The sequence below is a fragment of the Coffea eugenioides genome, unplaced genomic scaffold (assembly GCF_003713205.1).
Source record: "Coffea eugenioides isolate CCC68of unplaced genomic scaffold, Ceug_1.0 ScVebR1_129;HRSCAF=551, whole genome shotgun sequence".
NCBI classification, from domain to species: Eukaryota; Viridiplantae; Streptophyta; class Magnoliopsida; order Gentianales; family Rubiaceae; genus Coffea; species Coffea eugenioides.
The window spans coordinates 268075-294438 of NW_020861691.1; the positions used below are offsets into that span (position 1 = coordinate 268075).

Sequence of the window (26364 nt, forward strand, 5' to 3'; positions counted from 1 at the left end):
TTGATAGTACTAATACTATATTAGACTATACTGCCTTTTATTTTCTTAATATTTCTTTTAGTATTTAATAATACTAATACTATAATTTACATATTAACTTATTGATATATTCTACATTGTGAAATTTTATAATAGTTTTATGAATTACTAATGAAATTCAACTTTTGTGAATTATTCATGATTATTAATATAACTATTGATGATGAAATTTTAAAATAATCTATATATATAAGAGTAAAATTTGACAATACTAATATAATACTTTTTTAAACTTTAATCAACATTAACATTTGGTCCTATTATGCTCATAAATTTGTTTTGTAAGAGTGCTTCGTGTTCATTTTTTGTCTTTTATAGTACATTGTTATTCTATATTACGATTTAATTCATATTGGCACAATTAATAACTCAAAACATAATTTTCTTGAATATTTTAGTAATTTACTAATGAAATATATCTTTTGTACTTAGTTCATAATCATGTTTGCTATAAATTATGGTGAAATTTCAAATATTATCTACATAAGAAGTTGTTTTCACCATATTTGGTAGTACCATTAGCCAAAATTTTGGTTAGTAAAAAGAATAATCCAATTATAGATTGAACTATATTGGATAGTTATACATTTAATTTTTTTCATTATTTTACAACTACTTTATGATCATTAATACAATTAACTATGATGGATTTTTTGGCAAAAATATGATCAAATTTCAAAGTATTATTTAGATGAGACATAGTTTTCATTATATCTTACACTAACACTAGTTAAGTAATTACATTTTTTTAGGGGAGAGTACTATTTTTAGTTGTCATAGTATTTCTCTAAATATTTGACCGCACTAATATTAACTTATCCACATTTTGGACATTACAATACGTAATATGTGATAGTATCAATAGTCAAATAATTAGGTTGGAACTTTAACTATATTGAGCAGTATTAGTTTTAGGTTTCATAATATTTTTTTTAGTATTTGAGACTATTAATACTATAACTTACTTATCTTTTGCTTATTACAAAATTTCAATACAAATTGACACTAACATATACTTATAAAATTTGTTTTTTAGAATTATTTTATGATCATTAATACAATCACCGATAATGACATTTTGCAACCCTGTTGGGATAGAAGGTAGCTTTTTCATAGTACTAGTTTTGGTACTATTATAATAGTAGCTTTGATTTTCAAAGTACGTTTTTTGGTATATGATATATTAGTACTATAGCATATTGATCTTTTGGAAGTTATAGGCTTTTAGTACCTTTTGGCACTTATATACTATCACAAATTGGTATTTTATAGCTATTTTATGATTATTAATACAATCCACAACAACAAAATTTTGAATTATTATTTAGATTAGAAGTAGTTTTCACCATATTTAATAGTACAGTAGTCAAACAACTAGATAGTAGCTTTTACTATATTCTACTTGCTAGTTTGTTTGGATAGTGGATTATTTGCAAAAATTTATTTGCTTACATCATCAATATATTTTCTAACCACCTTTTTATTTTACATACATTACATAAAAAATGCAATAGTATTTTTTTCAGAAAATTATCCCCAATGATCTACTATCCAAACACTTAATATTATTTAATTTTTATTTTTATTGTACTTCTTTTAGTATTTTACAGTACTAATATTGTAACTTAATGATGCTTTGAACATTAAAAAATATATCTTATATCATACTACATACGTAGATCTCTTCATACAAAATGATAACCGCAACCTGTTACAGTATGTTGCCTAGTATTTAAAGGAATTTTAATACATAACAATTTGTATCTTTACTAAACGATGTGGCAATCATGTATTAAGATTTGCATTGAGGGTTTGGTTTCCTTGAAAAGATTAAGGGACAATTGAATTTTCCCCAAAAAAGTTTATTACATTGTGCACATATGGAAGATGAAATGTTTAGTGAGCTATTTGATATAAAAAAATAATTCAGTAAGCAAAATGAGACATTTAAAAAGTTTTGGTCACATTTGCCCACATTTATGTTTGGTATTTTTTTTATTCAAAAAATACAACAAACAAAAATAGAAAACACTATTTGGTAAATTTGTTTTTGTTTTTGGTAATCTAAAAACATTTGGCGAAAAAGAGGGTGCTTTAGAAACACTAAAAAAAAAGTTTCATGCCGTTTCTAAAACAAATTTAAGCAGGTCACATTAATCATTCTCAGTAGAGTATTTAGCCAAAAAAATATTTAGGTGGACAATATTAGATTTTTGAAAAGTTTGATGACCTTTGACATAGTTTGACAAAAAAATATGGTATTAGACGATGTTTACTTGATTTGAGCCATATAGGCCAACTAACTAATATTAACTAATATTAGAGATGGTTTGCTCTGTTTTAAACAATTATTTAAAATATCCGCTACTTGCGTACTATATTTTTACCATTATGATAACAATCATTAGAAAATAAACATTTTAAAAGACATCACATGTGCAGGTATTCATTTTTTTTTTGTTGATTAATCAATAGGAATAATTTGATAGATGGAGGATATTTAATTTTAAGTTCATTCCAAAAGAAAAAAATCCCTCTTCACAGTTCGCACATTTCTGAAATTTCAGGTGCGAACTAGTCAATCAAAGCCGGACGAACCTTCAGCACCCAAAACCCAAATCTTAAACTTAACAAAGGATGAGGCAACAAATGCTCCTCCATGTACATATTTGCACAATAAAAAAACTTGTGAAAATGGATTTCCCTCAATTGATGATAGGTGTTCCCGAATTTAGCACGTCATCAGGTGATCCCTCCACAAACCTATGCAACTCCTTTGGCAATGGGATATTAAGCTCTGTGCAAACTAAATCGATTACTTTAGCAGTTACAGTCCCCATTGACATCTTATTGATAGTCACAGCTATTGCAAATCTGTGTTCTATGTTGCAATAGCCAGTAGAGCCACCCATACCTGAATGCCCAAAGCCAACAATGTCGCCACTCATTGTGTAAGATCTCTTAAAACCAAGCCCAAACTGCCCATCTGGAAGGGCAAGATTTTCATATTCTCCAACGCCCATGAAAGCATCATGAATCCGAGGGCTACAGAAGAGCTTGCTAACATTTCTACCATCAAAACTATCACCTTCAGATGCACAAGGTTTGCTGCTGCTAGAGTCGACAGGAACTCTAGTGTAACTGTTACCCCTTGCAGTCCTGCGAGAATTACCTCCACCAGAACTATCACGTTCTTGCCGTTGGTGAAAGTTACCAATCTTCTTCGATGCAGTCAACAAGTTTTTGATATTTGCAGCTCTATTTTTCTTGCAAATATTCTTAGTAGGAAATTTTGGAGTGTGAAGATGGCTTCCAAGTGGAGGCCCCGAAGAAGAATGGGGTGCTGGCACCACCCCTCCATCAACAAGTGCAGCATAGTAGCGTGCAAGTGCACGAGCTGAGCAGTGTCCATTTGCAGCTGGTATGATGGCTCGGCGAGCTTGGAGGGTGTTAAACAGAGAAGGAAGACTGGTCAGCTGCTGCAAAATATCTTGTGGCTGGAAGCTGGAAGGTAGGTCTGAACGGTTGCCAATAGTAGAGATCTTGTTTAGATCATCCATGTCCAAAGTTAGCGTGGCCAGCCGGGACTCCACTCCTGGGAAAAAGCATCACGTGATTGATCAATTAGAAGAACAAAGGACAATAACAAAATATCACAACATCTGCAGGCCCTGCAAAAGAAGCAAAAGATAAAGAACTATTACCAAAAAACAAGTGATGGAACTCAACCACTAAACAAAACCAAAACAATCAACGATGCACGTTCAAAAGGATTGCTGTAAGGCAAATTTGACCAGTAAAAAGGTGACTGCATTTTCCTTCTGGCTACGTCACCACCCCCTCCTCGCCCCAAAAATATTAAAAAAAAAAAAAAGATCTAGCCCAAAAGTCACCAAAAAGAAACAATAAACACCTTAGCAGGAAATGGAATCCCCAAAAAAAAAAGGGGCTCTTGGCAGATATTCCATTCAAGGGCTCTTAGAAAGGAAACAGCCACTCTAACTGTTTAGTGTTACCTGATCAAGTGCTGAATTCAACCAAATTAAAGACAAGTTACAAGAGACTCTAAAGAGCTTTATCTTACAGGCTGATTAAGGACATGGGCATCAGGTGATAGATCAAGAATCTATGGTACTTGATTTAACAAAGGCAGAAAGAAAAGAGAAAGGAATATGGCTTAGGTTTACATTGCAAATCAAGGTTTTTAAAGGAAAAACAAACTAGAATCTACAATTGGGAGGAACTTTAGCATAAATCTTAAAAACAGTATCATTACCATTTGAACAAGATAAATAGAACGAATCTAATAAGACGACTTTGTAGATTTCTAATCGTAAGTTTGAACCTAAAGGTTACAGGGCAATATTCTAATCTATGCATTACTTTTCAGCTTCAACCTCAAACCAGCTACACCATCAGTTTCAGCTCTAAAAGCATCCAAGGGATACAATTAGACCCAAAAAAAAACCCACCATGCTTCCTTTTGCTGATGAAAGAGAGACGAGAACCACAGCTAAATTGAAGTTAGATGAGGAACTCATTCACTAGAAACCGCCCACCTCAACACCAAAAATTTGGTTGTCCTAAAGGTTAAATTGTAGTAATACGTGGATCCCATGACATATTAACTATATTATGTCTCCCTACTACACCACAACAGACAGACTTCAATAAAAAAACGTGCACTTAGACATACATTCAGGCACGTGTACGCATTCACAAGATCCAACTCCAGACTAACATCAATTTCTTAAGTCTTTTCTCTGGTAAGGAAGATTTAAACATTCTGCTAAAGTTTACCAAGTGCCATAGCCATAATTATCCCACATCTGCCGCAGGCTTTTCAAACTATAGCATGTGCTACAAGTCAAACCCTAGACTTTCACAAAATGGAAATGAACTCTATTAGAATTCCCTATAGTTTATTATAGCTCAATTCTTTATACCAGATTCACTTAGTGTGCTTAAATCGATACTTAGTATTAAATGGATCACGGAACTTTCAAAAGTTTTTGGTCAGGCGATAGAGTTTTCTTCTGCATACAATTTGGATAAATCGATCTAAAACATTCTAAATTGGGAACTCTAGTCATCAAGTATGATGACTTTAGAAACTTTAAAGCAAGTTTACATACAGTACCACAACAATAAGAGAGTAAGATTGAAAATCATCAAACTAAGGGAGTAGGAAAGTTGTCAGCTTAATAATGGTCAAATTAAACAAGTCATTTGACCATTGTGCCTCCATCTGATATCAACAGCTAGCAATGGTGAGTCAAGTTCAAAGATACTTTAATATTGAACATCCAAACACACAATCCTAGATCCCTCCTAAAAGCTTGTGATTATAAAAATTCTAGACAATCTACCCTGATAGAACCAAGCAAGATTGCACAAACTATATGACATATTTTGATTAAATGTTTTATTCATGTAACTCTCAACTATATAAGCAATATAATAGGATTTGGTTCTATTTTGGGAGACTGGATTTTTTATGTAGACCCCTACTTGTTCAATCAGTTATGTCTAGAAATCAAAATATAAAGAGTTTAAATCATGCCTGGAGGAATTCCAACATACAGCTCGCCGTCAATCTTAAGAGGATGAATAAATGCTTCTTCGAGAATTTCCTGATACTTCTTTCCTGATGCATGCTGTTCAAACGGCAATTGGTTAACAGATTGAAAAGTATAACAAAAAGGCTGTCTATGGTTCTATTATGGAAATGAAATTGGACTAGAATGGAATTGCATTCTCAAAATATGTCACTTAATGTGAATAAATGCCATGCCAATTCTGATTCTGATGGTAAACCAAACACACAGAAAAAGGCAAAAAAAGAAAGGTGTTGAAGTCCACAAGTTACTCTAGTCAAATATCATTCTAATGTGTGAAGTTGGAATGGATAGACCTTGCCATGGCAAGGCAGGTCCAAATATAAAAGGCAACCATGGCAAGTAGTTTACTGCATCAGTATACATTCATATTATCTTTAGTACAGCTTAGTCCGAAAATAGATATTAAAAAAGTAAAGTTCAAAGTACAATAAAATTGCTCAACTCTCTAGTTTCTTCATGCTACAATTAAGAGACAATTGCAGTTTTCTTCCCTAAAATTTAGGCACTGCATCAGCCATATAAATCAGGTCCATAGCACATCTACTTTCCTCTAGAAAAAGGACAATTAACAGAATTCTGTTCCTAATTGCCATTTTGACCTGACAAGGCCACTGGCAGAATTTGGGCAATTGCTACTGGTGAAGAGCCACATCAAGGTCACGTGCAAGTTAGTCAAAACAATAAGGAAAAGCTTTTTACTCTTGGAATCAATTGCAAAGTCATTCTTACCTACTTCTCCCTTCAATTTTTATGATGATCATAACTTCAGTAAGCAGATTTTTGAGAAAGACAATTTTTTTTAAAATTTACTTATAGAAAGCGCAGATGATTTTGGTAAACGGATCTAGATGTAATACTGTTTTCCGTAATTTCCACATAAATCTGATCATTGATGATGAATGATGTCAATTGCCCTTTATTTGGTCAAAGTGAAAAAATCATCAACAAATTTGTTTTGTAGGAACAATATTGACTATAATGAAAATTGAAAACATTCAGGACCATACTACTTTTTGTTAAACCATTTGGGATCAATTTGGTGCATTGCCCAAACTTTGGGACCAAACTGCAATTCTATAATGTCGAACTGCCAGAATACCTCTATAATGCCTCCACAAAGCCAACCAAATGACAAATAGTGGTACAGCTGCTGACTGCCAGGTTCAGTTTCAGGGGCTGTCATAGCCATGCAGTTCAAACATTCATCCCAATCAGTCATTAGCAATGGGTTCTCCCGCATAAGCTCAGCTAGAGCATTATGCAGACCACTGGTGTGGTTAAGCACATGATGAACCTAGCAGAGAGAATAATCAGTTGTAAAACAAACAGAAAACAGAACCTTTGTACAGCATTATGAAAACATGCAAAAACTCAATTTCAAAGCAGATTCTTAGGTTGAGATACATTGTGAAGTGTTGGTCAAACTCTTTCAATAACCCTCTATCACTTTCAATGAAGCTGTAAAGTGCCAAACCATATACAGCTCATATCCGCATATTAGATATAACAGGTTTGTTCTGGAGACCAAATTAGAACAATTTAAGATTCCTTACTTCCTGAGAAGTCTACAAATATTTCCATTAGATATAACAGGTCTTTATCAGCAAAAGATGACATGAAGAATAAATTGGAGCATAAAAGCTCACACCTTTATTCGATCTTTTCCATTTGATCCAAATCCTGGCCAAATGTTTTGGATGTTATCCTCAAGCCTCAACTTCCTGGTACATGAAAACTTCAAGCAGTCATTCTTCTGCCTATCAATTTAAACATCTGGCTACTCAAGAAAGCAATGAAGTAGAAAAGGGAGTGAAAATAAATAAACACTACTCATAGAGAATCAACATCATGTGGAAGTTAAGCCTATCATGTATATTCTTACAAAAATGGAAAATAATATCAGTTTTCAGTAAAATGTCCTCACAATTATTGGCGCAGCCAGAAAATTTTTGCTGTGGGGGTAAAATTTATAAAGCTATGCTTCGAGGATTTTTTCATAGTCTTTATATCTCATGTATTCAAAATTTTTTATTTAAAAATATTTCAAGTCCAATTGAGTAACCAGTTTTAGGTTCATTTTCGAGTTATCAATCTCTGCTTCATTTTTAAAGCATCCTGATGTTAGGCTAGCTTCAATTTCAAATCACAGTAGAAAATAAGAAAATTAAACAAATGTACAGCTTGCAAGATGATAAACATTTTGTAATTAACTGCCAATGTGAAAGAATCAGATTGGAATTTGATGTAGAATATTTTTCATGTCTATCGCTCTTTCAGCGTTTTCTTTAAAATATATAGCTGCCAAACCTCTCCCCAAATAATTTTTTTAATTAATCAACAACCAATACCAAATTAAATAAAAAAAAAAGTGGAAACAAGAAATAATGTATGTTCACTTTATGTAGCTCATACTTTAATGTAGCTTACATACTCCAAATAAAAGTCATGATAAATACTATACAAGACCTGATAGTCATTTGTATAGTTTAACCGTGTCAGTGCCTTAGAGGGGAAAACTGTTGAATTTACAATTGTCATTGAATTTTGCAGAAACTTGCAAAAATCTATACACTACTACACGTTTCGGAGGACCGTGGCTCTGTTACTGCTCCCAATTGGAGCATAGATATTGAATCTGTTAAAATATCATATCTGGTGCAAAATATGATAAACAGAGATATTTCTATGACCCCAACTTTAAAACAATCCAATTTTCAAACTTCTAACAATTTATATTTATAAATAAATAAATAAGAGAGATTAAAAACCCCAAAGCAGTTATATATATTGATGAAGGACTTCCAAACGATCAACAATTATTATCTTTAGCATGCAGAAAACTCAGGCTCTAAACTTTTATCTAGATTGTCACAATCAGACAGCATTTGAAATGATAATTACATTGGAATATTCTAAGAAGAGTAATAAGTCAATTAATTCAATTAGTTACTAATATCTCTTCAGAAATTGAATTTGATGCTAACATTTTTTTATTGATAACTGAATTTCATGCCATTTATCCAAAAATAAGTCCTAAGTAATACTCGGGTGGCCAAGTAAGGGTGGACAGATACAGGTTCATCAAACAGTGCATACTGTTCTTGTATGCACAATTTCAGTAGAATAGGCTGCCTGTCAAACAAGAATCAACAATCATACAATCACGAACCACTAAACTTCCACAACTTTAAAACTGAAACTGAGAAGATAATGACAAATTGATGAAGCTTGACACTGTTGGTTGGCTTTTTCTTAAGGAGTAAATACATGAAAGGTCATACACAATACAGATAACAAATCACTTAGTCAAGGTCAATGTCATAAAAGGCAAAGGCATTAGGCAGGGCATTTTGCCTCTGCCCAGGTGAGGCGAAAGCCGGGCTTGGGGCAGAAGCCGGGCTTGGGGTGGAAGCCTTACGAATTTTGAATTTTTAATATTTATAAGTGTAAATATATATATGATGAAAATGAAAATAATTTTCAAATTTTATTCCATAATAATTCAAAAAGAGTTTCAACCCCCTTCCGGCCCTATTAGTATCTATTTTTCATTACTAAATACTAAATTTAGTATTTAGTAATTTCCTTTTTCTAGTATGAGATAGGTGCACTATTCCACGGTGGAGATTTTAACTTTCTATAAATTTCACATTTGTCATTTAATGACTGAACACTTATTTCTTTTTTGAGGATCGATGAATCAAATGATATTTCTGTTCCAACTTTTGCCTCTTCTTCTCCCGCTGAATCAAACCTTTCCTTGCTACCGTGAAAAAATATGCTAAGCATGCTCAATTGGGTTAAATTTTTTAATTAGATCATGCCACTTTGAAATCCAATGGTGTTTTTTCGTGGCAGTCCAAGGGGATGGTTCACTTTTAGACACGCTTCATTTGCTTTGCTCTTCTTTTTCAGACACATTTGGCATGGTTAAAGATTGGAGAAAATGAGAAAAACTTCATCAAAAATACAAACAACTCTCATAAAAATATGTAAAATTAAGAAACTTTACAAAAATTAAACTGTTACAACATATGGTAGTAATAGCAGTATGAAAAATATGGTAAAATAGTGGTTATGGACATCTAAAAATGACAAGGGACCGTGAATTTAGAAATTTAGTTTTCTATATTCTTATCATATTGTATTACCATCTAAAGATGGTAACATCTAAAAGATACTAAGTTTTGGGTTAGATAAGAAATAAAGATAACATGTGAGATAAGTTTTAAAAGTCAGTTAAAATAGGAGGACTTATTACTAAATAATTTCTAGCAATTGCCCTATACCTCTGAAGTCCAGCCGCCGTCAACTGCAAATCATCCCTCTTTGTCATCCCCAAATCTCCTTTGCACCCCAAATTGACAGACTCTCAACTCTTCTTACATCCTAATAAACTTTTCCATGGTTCCATATCATCTCCCCTCTTATCATTAATGGTAAAAACCATTTAGGAATCAATTAACAATGTTTATATTTCCTATTCTATTTCGCTTTCTTCCTCCAAAATTCACGATTTCTGATTTCTGTTGGGGCGTTTAGAGTGCTGGGGTGCATGCCCAGGGGCACCTCTGCCTTTGAGGCGACCTTTGGGTGTTCACCCCACAACAAATATACGCCCCCTGCAGCCCGCCCTGCCTCTTAATTTCCATCTAATGAAGCTAATACGTATTCTTTCTTCTCATTTTCTATATTGACTTTCTCATCTTGCTTATGAATCATTAGTTACACAATCTATATATCCTAATCCACTGCATTAAATATCAAAACATTATGCAGCCCAACATTCACCAAGTTGATCTCACACCAAAGCTGTATATTAAGCAATTAAGTGCATACCCATTATCAACTAGCCAATGTAACAGTCCAGATGTGATTCCCTTTGTTACTGAGAAAACTGGAAATAAGCTATCAGGTTGAACCGGTCGAGGATCATATCTTCCCAGAATTCCAGCAGCAGTATCAATGATCACTTCTCCATCTTTGTAGGCACATACCTTAAAATAATATAAGTTAAATATAAAGAAGGAAATATTTAATTAGGAAGCAGGACATGATTAACACAAAAAAATAAAACTAAAGATAAAACCTAAAATAGCTTTATGTGAACTGGACTTGTTAAGAGAGATGTATTAATGATGGCATTTCCCAATACTATCAGATGTTAAGGAGATTACAGTGACACCAGCATCATTCGATTAGCAAGAAAGTTAAAGTGCCATCAAAGAAAGAATACCCAGATTTTCATAGACAAGTCAGAGAATTTCGCTAACTGCACACTATAAGATAGTAGAAACCTCACATTGATACGTCAAATACGTTTAATGTATTCAAAACTGCCATTTAACAAGCTCAAAGCCAGCAACACTCCAAAATGAGATTCAAATTGCCAAGTTGGTTCAATTTAAATACAATCGACTAAAGGATACGATACTTCTCTAACCTCAGATAATAATTTGATACATGACACCAAGAAAATATAATTAAACTTCTTGCTCACATCTATCTAGGATCATACTTCACCCATCTTCATAAGATTCAACTTTGCTCTGCAATTTATCATTTTGCAAGTTACTCATGTTGGTCTATATCGAGTGGAAATAGACAATAAACAAACTAAAGGTGACCTCATACAAATAAAATTCGCAAGCTGCTACCAAAATCATAGAATTGGCATAGATATAGGATTTGAGCACCTAAATATATCCAGAAACGTTAGAAATAAATGCATAGATTTTTGGTAAGTACCTACAGTTTATTCATTAAAAGTTGAGGCATCCAATTGGTTGTATCTCCATTATTTTAAAGCAGCTCTGCTAAGGACACAGAACATCCTACGGCAAGTGCAATATTGGCAAGCAAACTATAAGCTCATCCACGATAATCGCACACCCAGAGCTGCAAACACGGACTAATTTAAGCTTTCAGAAGACAGATATACAGAACTTTATAACCTCCAGAACTTTTCGTTGGAAAACATAAGTGTTCAAAAAATTGATTTCAAAACCTCTATCTTCTACACTAATTGTTCCCTGCTGATGATTTAACTGAGATAAAAAAAATTGATTTTGGAATAAACTGATGACCTCAATTTTCTAGTGAGAGCCTTTTGATGAGATTGAAAAGAACCAAAATGGTTAAGTTTCCTTTTCTGACTGGTCTTGTATTGAAATCAACCAATTATAGAAGCAAAAAGGAACAAAATAGATTGTCTTTAAAAACACCTTCAGTAACTTTTTGGAAGAGCATGTACCAAGAGCGGCACAACTCAAACAACATGCTTGCTTTGGGGTGGATGATGGCACCATTATCAGTTTTTAGAGTGACATTTGTTGTGGGGACAAAGCTTTTAAGTATAAATATGTCCCATCATTCAGCAAATTGCAATCAACCAAGGTGAGACTGTTGTTGTCATCGTTACTGGAAACAGTTCAGGAGTGATATGCCAGTCACATATCCAAAGAGATATCCAAGTGCCCTAAGTACTCCACAAGCAAATTTTCTAGCAGATGTTTGTTTGTAAGTGATAACCAACACGTTGATGCGGTGAAGTGGAATGGTGGAGCAAAATGTGAAATTTCTGGAAGTACTATTATACTTTGCCGAGAAGTGAATCATCAATAGAGTTTCTTTCAAAGAAAAATGAGGTACTATTGCTCCAAGAAAAGTGGCATTTCTTTCTTAGAAAGACACCCATGATAGCATCCTAACAGGGGGATAACTTGAGAAAAAGGATTATGATCTATGTTAATTGCTAATTACTTTGGCTAAGATGTGAGGATGCGACAAGCCACCTCCTCTTGCACCGTCCATTTTCAGCAGAACCACGGCATAGAGGGTCCATGGATCAAGACAGTAAGTAAGGTTCCAAAATCATTTTAAAAAAAAAAAAGAAAAACTTCAAGTTTTTGTTGGTACGAGCATTCTCTATTATTTGAAAAGTGAAATGGGTTGTGTGGCAATGTGTACAGAGCCTATAGTTCATAACTTGGAAATTTGCTCCGAAAGGAGAGAGAATGAGGACATTTGGGATATGTAGAGGGTACCAACATTCTTTACTACTTGTGACGTGAAATGGTTAGCATGAAAATATGTGTAGAGCATATAATTAATAAGTTGGAAAATTTTCTCTGAAAGGAGAAAGCACGAGGACATTTGGGATATGTAACCCACTCTTTACATTTTGGACACAGGAGAGAGAGAAAAAAGAGAGCTTTGATTGGAGACCATGAGAACCAGTTAAAATTCAATCCTAGGACACCCTTTACAGTTGAATGAATGGTCACCAATCAACTGATAGTCTATATGATTCTTTTGATAGGGCCTATATTGTATAAGAAGATAACTACTTGTTTCTCCTGAGTTGCATCACCTTAGTGCATTTTAATAAAACTACTACCTTCATGGATAAGAAGAGGAAAGTACAAAGTACACAGGATTTGGTACGTCCTTTTTGTGTTTCTGTCTATACATTGGTGAGTTTTAGCATTGTGAAATTAAGAAAACAATTGAACTGCAAAGCCTAGAAAAGAAAGAGCAAAGATGACAAGCAAAACAAAAGGACAAGATTCTCCAACATAATAAAAAGGACTTTCACCTTGCCAAGTCAGCAAGGATTAGAATGGAAATACCCTTGTCCTGACATGCAGGAACAATATTCCAATGTGTCAATAATTTGATATTCACAGAAAATTCTGACTGAAATTGCATTCCTGCCTTAACTTGTTTACAGATAAAGCTGATTGAAGGGGAAAAAAAAGCCATGAACACACAAGGAAAATTATCCCTCACTTCCCTTTCGACTAATTACTTAAAGAGCTAATGACTATTTATTGAAGATCAAAGAAAATTAAACACATTAAAGGAGGCTGGCATGAGTTTTTTTTTTTTTTTTAATGAGTGGTTATAAATGCAAAACTGAGTGCTAAAAAGATCTTAGTAATGATCAAATAAGAGTAAAACAATAAACCATGGTCATTCACCTGGATTCCAAGGATTTTATTGGCATTCCCTAGTTCAGTTAGGAGATTTCTCAGCTTGACTTCAATATCAGAATGGGCAGGGCTATTGAAGATCCAATCTTTGTTCAGTGATGAGCCTTCACTATGGCTCCTGAAAGTAGGTATAAAATAGATTAGATGACACCTCTGGGCATGGCCAAACACGAGCAATATAGACTTTACCTCTGTAAAACAGATTCAGCAAATGGTCTCATAATATCAAAATATGCTATTCGAGCATTCATTGTCGATGAAAGCCCTGAAATCCTTGTCAACAACTAAATCAGAACCCAATCCTCAAAAACAAGCAATAAAGAAAAGCAAAAGATCTTGAATACCTCTGAGCAGATTGATGACACGGGTAAATATAACAATATCACCTGGGAAAGCATCAACCTGGATAGAACACCACCAGCTTAACTTGGGAAATGAAATTCACCTATAGCGTGTCAAAAATACAAAACACAAAAGAAGAAAACAAACTTACCGGATTAAAATATTTTATTTCATTTTGGTTAAGATTTATCTTTTCTTGTATGAACTTCATATTTCTAGCCCTTTGCTCAGCTAAAGATTTGACATTTTCCTACGCCAAACACAGTAATGAGTCCAATGTAAAGCAAAGGGAATTGGAAACTATTGGAAAACAAAAAGTGTCTTAACAAGAGCTTCATTTGCTGGTCTTGATGCACGGAAAAACACATTTGCTATCTCCATCGCCTGCTCTGGCATGTCCAAGCGTAACTTAAGGCCCATTTCTGCAAAAGCAGATAGGAGTGCAACATGATCACCCTGCAAAGATACCACAATTTTGCAGGTAAAAGGAGTAAAGAACCATCATAATTGAAAGAACTAATATCCAGGAACTGCAAACAATTACTCAAACAGAAAGCATTCTTCTAAATGAAGCACTGTTACTGATGAATGTAGCCACAAAGACAGTGTCTTTGTGACAACAAGGGACAACTATGGTCAGAAAAGGAGAGATGTGGCTTGGGACAACAGTGGTCAGAAATGGAGAAAGGTGGCTTGGGACAACTGCTTGGAGTTGCCGCTAGCATATGGACATCATACTGGTTCATTACACGTATTTAAGAAATTTGAACATATTCTTAATACACTTCATTGATTCTTTGACAAATTCATTACTTTAGATACAATAGCATGTGATCTAGCAATTAAATTAATTTAAGAAAATGAGATGGTATACAATATTCCTTTTACAAAAATAAGTATACAAACAAAGTTAAATTTGTAGAATAAGTTATGATAAATCAAAAGAAATATAATTCCAAGGGAAAATGTCACAACCATGCCGAAAAACGTCATAAGATGATAAAGGAAAGGAATAATTAACCATAAACCATTAACCATCCTACAGAAATGTAGTAAAGCAAGAAAAGATATAAATAAATAAATCTATTGAGCACCAAAAGAATCACACCTTATTTAATTAAACAATGTTTCTATTGATCAAACAAGCTAAAGAAATTAACAAACTTCTAGAAAAGATAACAACATCAAGCCAAAAAAAGAGAGAGAGAAATCAAGACAAGATTGTTTAGGTGCAACTTATATTTGTTACAATGATTATGGTAGGAGCAACTTATAACATGGTAACAATAACAACACATAAAATCATGTTAAATCACAGATAAAAACTAAAAATAAGACAAATTCAGTCTTTCTATTAGCCGGTTGAAGTAGAAATGAAGAGCTTCTAGGCCCAGTTTGGAAGTTATAAAAAAGAAAAACTTGAAAAGAAAACTTCAATTGGGAAAGAAAAGGAGAGGAGAAAGGATGAAAACTTTCTTCTATGCTGTTTGGGATTTATGGACGAGAAAGATAACTTATAGGAACTTAAAAGGATTCACCCACACAGTTTTTATTTATTATTTTGATGCTTAAATATGATATTCAAAGCTATAAATGAAGCAAACTCACGTTCTCTCCACTTTCTTGTGAAAACTTTCTTAAGCTTTCATCCTCACATTCCTCCACATCTCTAGGTTTCTCGCACTTAAAACTGTCTGTCAAAAAACCTCTACTTTCCCTTCTGTTCTCTTCCTTCACTCCATTTTTCTGAATCCAAACGAACACCTGAGCTCTTTCATTTACTGGCTGGATGAAGTTGCACTGAGATTAAGCTACTGAGACGTTTCACGCAATTTTTACCGTCTCTTCTCGCTATATGTCTTCATTTCTCTTTCTTTCTTTCACTACCTTTCCCCCCATTATTTTACTTTTAGCCTATTAGGACGCATAACTATTTGAGGCCATAAGTGTAGGATAATGTTAACGAATATTCTAGAGTTAAGGTGCAGCAATTGCCCACACTCATCAACAGAGACTGCTTCTCTCACAAATTAACAGTATCATACCCTGTCATGAACTCTCTTTTAGAAAGTCATGCTAAAAAGAGTTCCAAGTTCTGCACCCAGGCACACGACTGGCATATTGGCATCAGCAACACAGACGGTAAGATTTAAGAATATCAATCCCTGTCATGAACTCTCATTTAGAAAGTGATGCTGGAAAGACTTCCAAGTTATGCACTCATGTACAAGACCAGCATGTAGCAGTAAGTTAAGACTATTACACACAATAACGACATACACAATTTGTACTGGTCAGCATGTTTGACATTTGTGCAATTTGAACTTAAATGCTAAATTAGTTCATTAACTTCATAAATCAAATAAAACAATTTTCACCCAGTGCTCTTCAAACTCCATATAGGAGGAGACCGCAAGTAGATCCAGGATGAAACCAAAGAAATGTCGAAACCATCAAAACTGGTTTGTGTAGACAAAAGCTTGAAGCTACCAGAAACACAGAAGAATAGAAAGATCAAGCACTTCAAAAAGCACTGCAAATCTTTCTCAACAGTGTAACTCCCTTGTGTTTTAGCAAGCAACTCTACCATTCTCAAAATTTATAGGATTGAAGATCGCATACACCATATACCAAAGAGAGAGCGCCATAAGCCAAATGGACTCGAAAACTCCCGCACGGTAACAGGGAAAAAATGATTAATTCAGAACCTTTAGATATATGTAAGTTGACTAGCTGTGAGTAACTGAAGCTGAGAAGGGCTTTGCAGATTCAGCTATCAATGTGACCGTTAAAGTTACCCTTATCATGGACAATCTTTTCCCATCACTAATATTACCCCTGGGACATTGCAGCATACTGACCTCAACAGATGCCAGAAACATTTTCGCTAGAGCTTGTTTCATAGAGCTTGATAGTGATTTAGTGAGCCCAAAATCAAGAAGGATTGGACGATGTGGAGGTTCCTTGCTCACAAGAAAGTTTCCTAGGATATACAAGGTGTGCAAGCATTTTGTTAGACAAAAACCATGAATCTCCTGCATAGTCATGCCAGTGCACATGGTGGGTATGAAGATGCTGTACCAGGATGAGGGTCACCATTAAAAAATCCATCAACATAAATCTGGTGAGCATATGCCCGTGTGATTTCTTCCACGAGCTTTTGTTTGTCAACACCCAAAGCTTGTAGTGATTCAAGGTCATTTAAACGAACACCATCCATGTATTCCAGAATGAGGACCTTTTCTGTTGACTGACAGTACAAGCAACATATAACACAGGGTAAGGATTGATTACTGAAGTAGAAATAAATTGGAGATATATGTAGTAGCAGTCAGCATAGTTTCAAATGCCACCTAAAAGAACATGCTTGTCAGCAATCCACTAAACCTAATACATTATTAAGCATAAGTCATCAAGACAAATATATAAATGATACCAACAAACAAATTGCAAATGGATACTTCCCAAACTACAATCCAAGGAAACTTAAATTCCCACTCGCATACTGTTACATATACCAAATATAACCCAATTAACAATAAGTTCATTAAGGAACCCTCAATGTCATACCAGTAGGGAGTCTAAGTCCAAACAAGACAAGCTGTAGGACCCTAGGACAATGCTGTATAAGAACAAATATGAGATATTTCCAGACGCATGAAATCCCAACTATGGCAATAATCATTAGGCACACAAGTGACAACTACTTGCTATATCCCTTTTAACAAGGAAGTTCAAAGTAAAGTTCACCACTATTTTAAACTTCAAACTGCATTTCATGCAAACATGTTTCATGAGAAAACAAAGTTTCCCCAAAATTTACGGATTGTGGCTTGTATACATAATTAACAGGTCCATGAAGTGCAAAAATATGGAACATGAATGTCAGGATCACAAGTGACAAGTAACGTGCTATATTGTTCTCAAGCAGGGACAGGCCCATGTAGAGTTCTCCACCATAATAAACTTCTTGCTGTTTTCAGGGAAACTGAATTCATTAGTAATATAAGATACACAAATACACAGACACAAGCATGCCTTCTCTCTATCTCTGTGCCTATGGATGTGAACTGAGGGCTTCAAATTCTATATTTGGTTAGTACATGTTTAAGAGGTCTACACAAACATTCTCCCTGTCAGTAACTATTTTTTCCTGTCCATTATATATTATGGTAAAAAAAATGAATTAATTGCTCCACCTATTATCTGTAATTCTAACAAAAAAATGATTTTAACTGCAACTAAGCACTTTAACATTAACCTCCCATTAAATTTAACTCATTGTAAAGGAGGAATAGATATGGCTCCACTTTCACTACAAATGCATGAAAATAGTATTTTTGTCTAAACAACTCTCTTGCTCTGTCTTTTCTTTTGAATTATAATTCCAAGTATCTCGAAGAGGCAAGGTTTGGTAAGCTGAACATAGAATAACCGATCTAATTAGAGTGGTAGATAGCTCATCCAGATAACCAATCTGATTAGAGTGACAGATAGCTCATCCATAGAATCAAATTCATCAATCTCCAAGGTTTCAAGAGCACCATAAAAACTGTTCTGGAGAAGCTTTGTAATACTAAGGGTGCATTTGATAAATTTGAAGTCTGAAATCTAAAATCTGAAGTCTGAATCCATTAAGTTATTGAATTGTTAAGCATTAAATATAATACATATGAGTGCATATCACATTTAGTGATAAGTGAATAGCTTATCACTTAATTTTGGGAGCAAGTTTTCCCAAGGAAATTCAATGCCATTTAATTAATTCAGATATTCAATTTTTGGTTATCAAGCGGTCTAAATATGTTAAGATCTGAATCCATTAAGTTTAAATGCTGAACTGAGTCATCAAACATGGCCTAAAATCAATTTTAAGAGCAGTATCACACTTTTGTTGACTTCTCAAGGGAAAACTGTATAAAAGCCTAAAGGAAGCATCACTACATAGCAACCAAAATCACGAATACAACAGGAAAAATGAAAACTGAAAAGCGTAGAACCTGAATAACTTCTGGGATCAGTACATCTACATGATTGGCTGGTACATCATCACCATACTTGCCAGTGCATCCTAAATTTTTGGAAACTTTTCTTATGTTTTCTGTAAGTGAGGAAGAAATCATCAAAAACACACAAAATGAGGCTTGCGTCATCAAAATGAAAAGCATTTTGCAAATGACTTAAAACCAACCAGCCTCATGGTTGAAATCCAATTCTTTAGGTGCTTCTTTGCACCATTCATCTATCATTGGATTGAAGTCATATTGAGACTCTGCCCATGCTATCCAGTCAACTATTGACTTTGTATTCTTCAGATCCTGCAAGATGAGGATAAACCTAATGGTCAATTAAAGCTAAGCTCCAGACTTAGTAACACCCACACCCCATATTTCTAACACGAGGACCGAAGAGTTACTAACCTCCAATATTACTGCCTCAATGCCATCATGCTGAACTTTGACAACTACATTCTGTCCATCACTTAGAGTTGCACGATGAACTTGTGCTATCTAAGAAGGAAAATAAAGGATACCAAGGAGTTAACCCAAAAGATTAATTAGTCAGCGCTTTTTTTGGGTAAGATACTCAACACTGTTTAATGTCAAATAAGCATCAAAATGATCACTGTTCGACATTGATCAAGTTCCAATTACGAAACATATATCAGGATGTCCAATCAGTAAATTACGCTTAGAAATAGAACTTTAGGAAATGGACAAAAGGGAAAGAACAAATGAGAAGAAGGAATGGGAAGCAGCACTTTCTTTCTAAGACAACGAAAACCCATAAGCACTCAGCTGTATCCAATTATCATAGCACATATAGATTGATTGCAACACAATGAAACATCTATTTTGCATCCTTTGAAGACAGTGAAATAATACCAGAATTGAGGGTATTGTGACATCATAATGATATAACATGCTGACAACAGTTCTCAGTGTAACTGCCTTTTGTTGACAACCATAAATGAATCAATAACTATTTCAACACATAGATGAATGGATACATGCAACTGAAAGTAGCTTCATTCCAAGCCAAACATCGAGAAGCAGTCAAAACTGAAAGAAGCTAATGTCATCCTCCAACCAAAAGCCCTATAGTTAGTGGAGCAAACACACTAGTTGCAAATTGTATGATCCATTCCCAATTAACTCCAAATACGCTTAATTACGTACGGTGCCTCCATCACATTACAATTACTTCCAGTCTAGACAAATCTGCAAATCTTTTAGTGTTCCAAATTGTAAACCATGTCCACTGTATGCCAAATTTAAAATTCATAAGACATTTTGCATTTGGTACTAAAGAATTGCCGCAATCTCCAGGGTACACTGGCATTAGACCTATGCCAGTGGACTACAGAGCATGGGTACTGCCCAACTCCCATCCCCCTCTCCATTCCCTCCTTATACACCCGCATCTACTTGAACCCCCCCCCCCAGGCCACTACCACCCAACTTGCAAAAGCCCAAATAATAAGCCACCTCCACCAGCACAATTGCAGCATTCCCTTCCACCCTCCTTTGCCAACCTTTATGCCTCCTCCACCATCACTTGTGCAGTGCTCTCCCCAGACCCACTACCAGTCGCTTGCCAGCACTGTACACTTCAGCAGACTCCCATCCCCATCAGGAGCAAAATCCTGCTGTTGTAGCCTAATTAGCCTCCCCTCCTGGCAATTCCACATTGTGTGCTACTTCTTATACCAACAGGCACACAATCCCATAATATTCGCCTGTCACCCCTTACCCCCCCCCCCCAAAAAAAAAATTAACAAGAAGACGAATTAAAAAAAAACAGCAAAAACTTCTTGAAAGCTCTATCTTTAGCATGTAACCACCCACATATTCATCAATGTGCCAGACAGAAAATGGAACCATGAGGAGACAATGTTGTCCAACAAAATTTGCAGTGAAATTGACAATAAGCTAAACCAGGCCCTTCAGTCAGAGACTACCATATACTGATTGTGTTGCGGGATAACATTTAATGGATAGTATGCAACATACTGCAGTACATACTAATACCTAATGCATACTTTTAAGGTTAAGATTAAGATAGGTTATGCTCACCACTTTTAACTGCAGAGCAGTTCCACAAAGTTCACAAGATAAGCACACAAAAACTAGCATAAATACTTTCTTAAAAGGATCATCTTACCTTTCGCAATAGCCTAATTTTAAAAAGCAAAGGCTATTCAATTGCGTATCATAAGTTTTGGGATAGTTCACCTAAAAAATAATGTACATGTATTTGCATTTTGTCACAATCTTTTGTAAGGCATCGCCACATGGCCGCCTGCAAATCCATTCAGTTCATCCATTCGACTTGATATTACCATTAACAGGTTTACGGCTACAAGAGTTCTTATCACCAGTCCTTGAACTTGAGTATTTCAACAGCATGCCCATTTACTAAAGTCTCAATATTGCCACTAGGGCAATTTTTGGTTTACATTTCCTTATATTTAATTCAATCTACTTCATGTATAGAAGCTTACCGATGCAGTCGCAAGAGGCACTTCATCAAAATTCAAAAAAATCTCTTCCATGGATTTCCCCAACTCCTTCTGTATGGTTTGGCAAACCTGTTGAACAGACATCAGCTGGTGATTCCCATATCCACTATGTTCAGGAAATTAATATAAAACCGGCAACTACACTCATATAAAGACTAGCAACAAAAGGGGAAGATAGATAAGTATGATAAGGAAAGTTAGTTTCACCGAAAGAAGCATAATAAAAGCCCTATCTATAGTATCCAAATAGATCTTAAAGCATACAATGCAACCTTTATTACTTGGAATTGACATCCCAGATTTCTAAATTTTCAAAATATTTATCTAGACAGGTGTAAATAATAAATATAGGATTGGACCAGTGACCTGTGATAAAAGTTGCAAATCAAACCAGAGAGATATGCAATGGGTTGAGTTCAGATGGAAAAGGAAACATGTTAGGCAGATGAACCTTCCAGATTACATATTAATAGAAATTTAGGATAGCATCTTGAGCTGTGTATATATGTTGTACACTGGAATCAACATAGTTGGATCAGAAGGAAGCCTGCATGGGATTTTGTTCAGCACCAAAGAGAGGCAAAGCAATGGAGGTTATAGTAGAGGGACAGGTTAAAAAAAAATCTCTCTTGTGAGGTGAGAACATTGTTTATAGATAAGACCAAAAGACATACACGCTGCTCTTTGCTCACGGGCAACTAATCTCAGCAAGGGCAGGAACTGCAGGTGGCAATTGTAGCAAAGTGCAACAACGAGCGCATGTTACAAAGCCAACATGTTTGTGAAATACTACGGCCCTGTTTGGCACTTGAGTTTTTTACCAAGTTTGTCTGCTACTAGTTTTTTAACAACGTTAGCTACAGTAACCCAAAAAACTTATCAAATTTTTTAACCTACACACTTCAAAATATCTAATACACAAAAAAATTTCCCTTCCTCTTTTCTTCTTCTTCCTCCCCCACCCAACCCACCACGTCCTCCGTCGCCAACCACCACCTCCACCGCCACTTCTGGCGCCGGTCACCTATTCCGAAGCCGATTCCTGTGTCGGCCTTCCTCTTTTCCTTTCGGCCTTCCTCTTTTTTTTTTCTTTCCCCCCCTCCCCTCTCCCTCCCCCTCCCCCCCCCTTTGACCGATCTATTGGTCCTCCCCTCTTTTTTCTTTTTTCTTTCTCCCTCCCCCTCCCCCCCCTCCCCCTCCCCTGCGATCTGGTCGCCGACCAATCGCAAAGGGGGAGGGGAGGGGGGCTGCGATCTGGGAGGAGAGTGGAGGGAGGGGAGGAGAGGGGGAGAGAAAAAGCAAAAAAAAAAAAATCCATGGCTGCAAGTTCTCTGGCATAGGGAGGGCGAGGGGGAGGGGGAGGAGAGGGAGAGAGGGAGAGGGAGAAGAGGGGGAGAGAAAAAGGGAAAAAAAAAATTTCCCCTGGCTGCTAGTTCTTCTACGTCGGAGGCAGAGGTGGCGGGGGAGGGGGAAGGGAGAAGAAGAAGAGACGAAAGAAAAGAAAAAAGAAAGAAAAAAGTATTTCATCCTAAAAATTTTTTCTACAACTTCTACAGTAAGCTACAGTAAAGTTTTAGACAAACACCCAAAAACTCACTTGCCAAACGGGGCATACATTTTGCAACACAGTGTCTTATGATGTGGATATAGTTTAACCATGGGACTTGCCATAATATAACATCATAATAAGAAGAGTGTGCATGTTGATAAACATGCCCATGCCATGCTGTCAACATCTTTGTAGGGCAGAACATGTTTCAACATGATGACTTGTGATATCAGACACGTATATGACATAGGAATCCTGGCAGATGGCAAGATGTAATGGGCAACAAGAACAGCATACAGGAGGGAAAATATGAGATGTTAGATTGGTTATAACAAATGTACATCAAGTGATCAAGCTAAGCCAATCCTACTGGGACATAGACCTTCTACAGTTTGGGCCCATTTAATTCATGTGATCACACCAGATTGGAATAACCAAAAGTATAGTGCACTACCATTTTCTGTTAACATTTTACGGTGGGGTTAAGATATCCCAGTAAAAGGCCTTGATTAACGGTGTAACTTGAATGATTGAGATCCTCCTAACTTATCGTCCACACTAGAAGACATACTCCAACTTAGCACAAGACTGAAGTAGGCCCAACTTGAGAGTTCTATTACCCCAACTTAGCACAACTTGGTTCTGAATTAGCACAACATGGTTGAACTTTAGCTAATTAGCCCTACCATATCGGCTAATTAAGATAGCAACCACCATACCAATCTCATCAGCTAGGTATTTAAAACTCATCACACATACCAAGGAACAAAAGCCTCTTCTTGATTCTGAATTAGCAGTAGGCACAGAATCCAATGCCAACAACCTACGTGCCCTTGCCTATTCAACAACCTATGTGCCTTCACCAAAGTCATAACAACAAAGTTAAATTGTTCTTTTATGGTGACTGCCATGACAATGACTTTGTTGCTATAACAACTTCATAACGTTTTTTCCAGAAGCTATACTCCAATACAACATGAAGGCAAGACAGAACATAGGTTCAGCTGTTTCAGTGAAAGTTCACAAAAAGGAATATTAACGGCAGAGAAAGTAGATGAAAGTTCAAGTTCATGTAGATTGAACTTTCATTAGTACGCATAGCATCATTTGCTATCCAAGTGTTTCTTATTGTTCACCCTCAAGTAATAAAATAGTAGTCAAACTATACCTCCCCCAATTAACAAAATAGTAGTCAAACAATACCTCTTCTAAGGGGCGAGGAGGAAGAGAATCCTGTAACTGCTTCAGAAGGGAAATATAGGCCTGAGGAAGCACATCAGCACGAGTAGATAGATACTGTCCAAGCTTTACCCACAAACCCTCCAGCTCCACCATCACTTTAAGAACACGTCTAGCATTACGTTCGTGAGCTTTCTCCCAAAGAGCAGCTTTCTTTGACTTTCTTGTCCATTTATCTCTCTGCTGTAAAGCCTTCAAGTATGTGATTCCAAACAAACATTTAGAAAGAGAATTTCACTAACAAACAAGAAGAAAAGATTTCCCATTTCCACAACATAGTAAAAATGGCTTTATACACTCCATTAGATAATTACTGTTACAATTCTCCCAACACGATTTATTAGAAACACATGTGCCCTTCCATATAATTTCAGTAAGACTCCATTATCAACCAACCATCACAATATTAAAATGCCACAAAGTATCCAAAGCCATTAAGAACCCATCCAGTAACAGACAAGCATCAGCGGAGATAGGCGTACCTTATAGTCCAAGTATATTACGAGTGCCAACGAGAAAACTCTTATGCGTCTCTTGTATATGTTTCCCCACCCCATCTGAAGCAGGTTTATAGCCAACTTTCCTCAGAAAACCAGGACTATCAATCTCCACTAAGGGAAGGGAAACACATAAGTTATTAAAGTATAATGTTAACAGCATATAGAGCCTAAAACATTCTAATATAATCTCAACTGATAAGTATCACTTTTTATAAGAAAGGAAAAGTATAAGATTTGATAAGAGTACTCGTTTGATTCAGAAACATAGAAAGTCGTGACTCACTTATATTTAGAGCAGCATTTTATAAGTCTGTCTCATATAAGCTACCCGATTGTTAATGATTCACGATGTACTGACCATAAAAACAAAGTTGTACAATCTACCTTCATATCCTCTCTCTTTACCATAAAGCTTAGTCATGTTATGTTAATGTATTAATAACTCTGACTTTACCCTGCCAGGTCCCGACTCACGTCTACATTAATGACAATTTTTTTTTTCTTTACTTATAGGTGCATTACAGAGACAAATTTATAACGATTTTCAAATTTATGAAAAGGAAGCTGGTGGCTCAGACATCTTTCCATGTAACTTTAGCAAAATTTGCCTTTTTCCTAGCAAACAAGACTAGCTCAGAAGGGCCAGGTCATTTCCCATACAAGCATAGCCCACTACAGTTATCACTAAGAAGGTAATCAATTTAACACATTTGAAGTTTAACCCCTAGAAACCAAATAAAAAAGAGTGCATAAGCTCCTTTCACATTAACAGAGTTACAAAACAAAATACATATCCATTGCAGCCAATAGGATCATCACCTCAATCATGCTCGTTCCACGTTGGAAAAAACAGTTGTACAACTAACAATCCCCTTCATTACTAGCTGACTAAAAGAGGCTTAACAGCTTGTGGTTCCAATCAAATACCATAACTATACATAACCAAAAATTTGCCCAATGCACAATCCCCTCCCAGTTTCCAAATTCTCCACAAAAAAAAAAAGACAAAAAAAAATCATTTCTTTTATGCCACGAGAACATAAAAATCGAATTTTTTTTCTTTTCTATCTTAGTTTATGCATCATAATACCGGCACCCTGGAAAGCAAGAAAGATTCAGGCATCCTTAAGCAACAAGCAAAGAAGCTCTCATTCTTATTCATCCAATCGATTAAATTCTCAAAAAAAAAAAGGGGAATGGCAACATAAAACCCCAAAAAAATGAAGCAGATAAATATACAGAACAGAACCACTGAAAACAACTGAATGGAAGATATTTGATTCACAACTTTACCAAAAAAATACAAAAAAAAAAAAAATTAACTGAAATACAAAAGAAAATAAGCACAAAATTACAGGGCAACAAATATACCAAATTAATGGATTAAGAATTACAAACAAGTAAAGAGAGACTTACATGAAAATTGAATTGAAAAGAACGGTTGAGAGAGAAAGGCAAAGGGGAGAGAATATAAAACTGTAAACTGTAAACAGCGTATATTATACGAGAACGCGTTAGAAAGATTCTAAAGAGATGGCCTTGAAGCCACCATAATGGA

The 26364-nt window shown here is 35.4% G+C and overlaps 1 protein-coding gene across 1 annotated transcript; it reads right to left on the reverse strand.

Annotated features, from left to right (window-relative positions):
- Positions 1–2533: 2533 nt before the first annotated feature.
- LOC113755204 lies at positions 2534–26364 on the reverse strand. Its single transcript, XM_027299258.1, has 19 exons — positions 26223–26364; positions 24789–24917; positions 24271–24498; positions 21501–21587; positions 19417–19506; positions 19188–19314; positions 18997–19097; positions 17078–17246; positions 16858–16979; positions 14324–14452; positions 14148–14246; positions 13999–14056; positions 13844–13919; positions 13643–13772; positions 10500–10657; positions 7309–7381; positions 6760–6954; positions 5603–5696; positions 2534–3634 (listed from the first exon to the last, which is right to left on the reverse strand). Exons 2-19 carry the CDS (start codon positions 24861–24863, stop codon positions 2745–2747), a joined length of 2901 nt encoding a protein of 966 aa, XP_027155059.1. The 5' UTR covers positions 24864–24917; positions 26223–26364; the 3' UTR covers positions 2534–2744.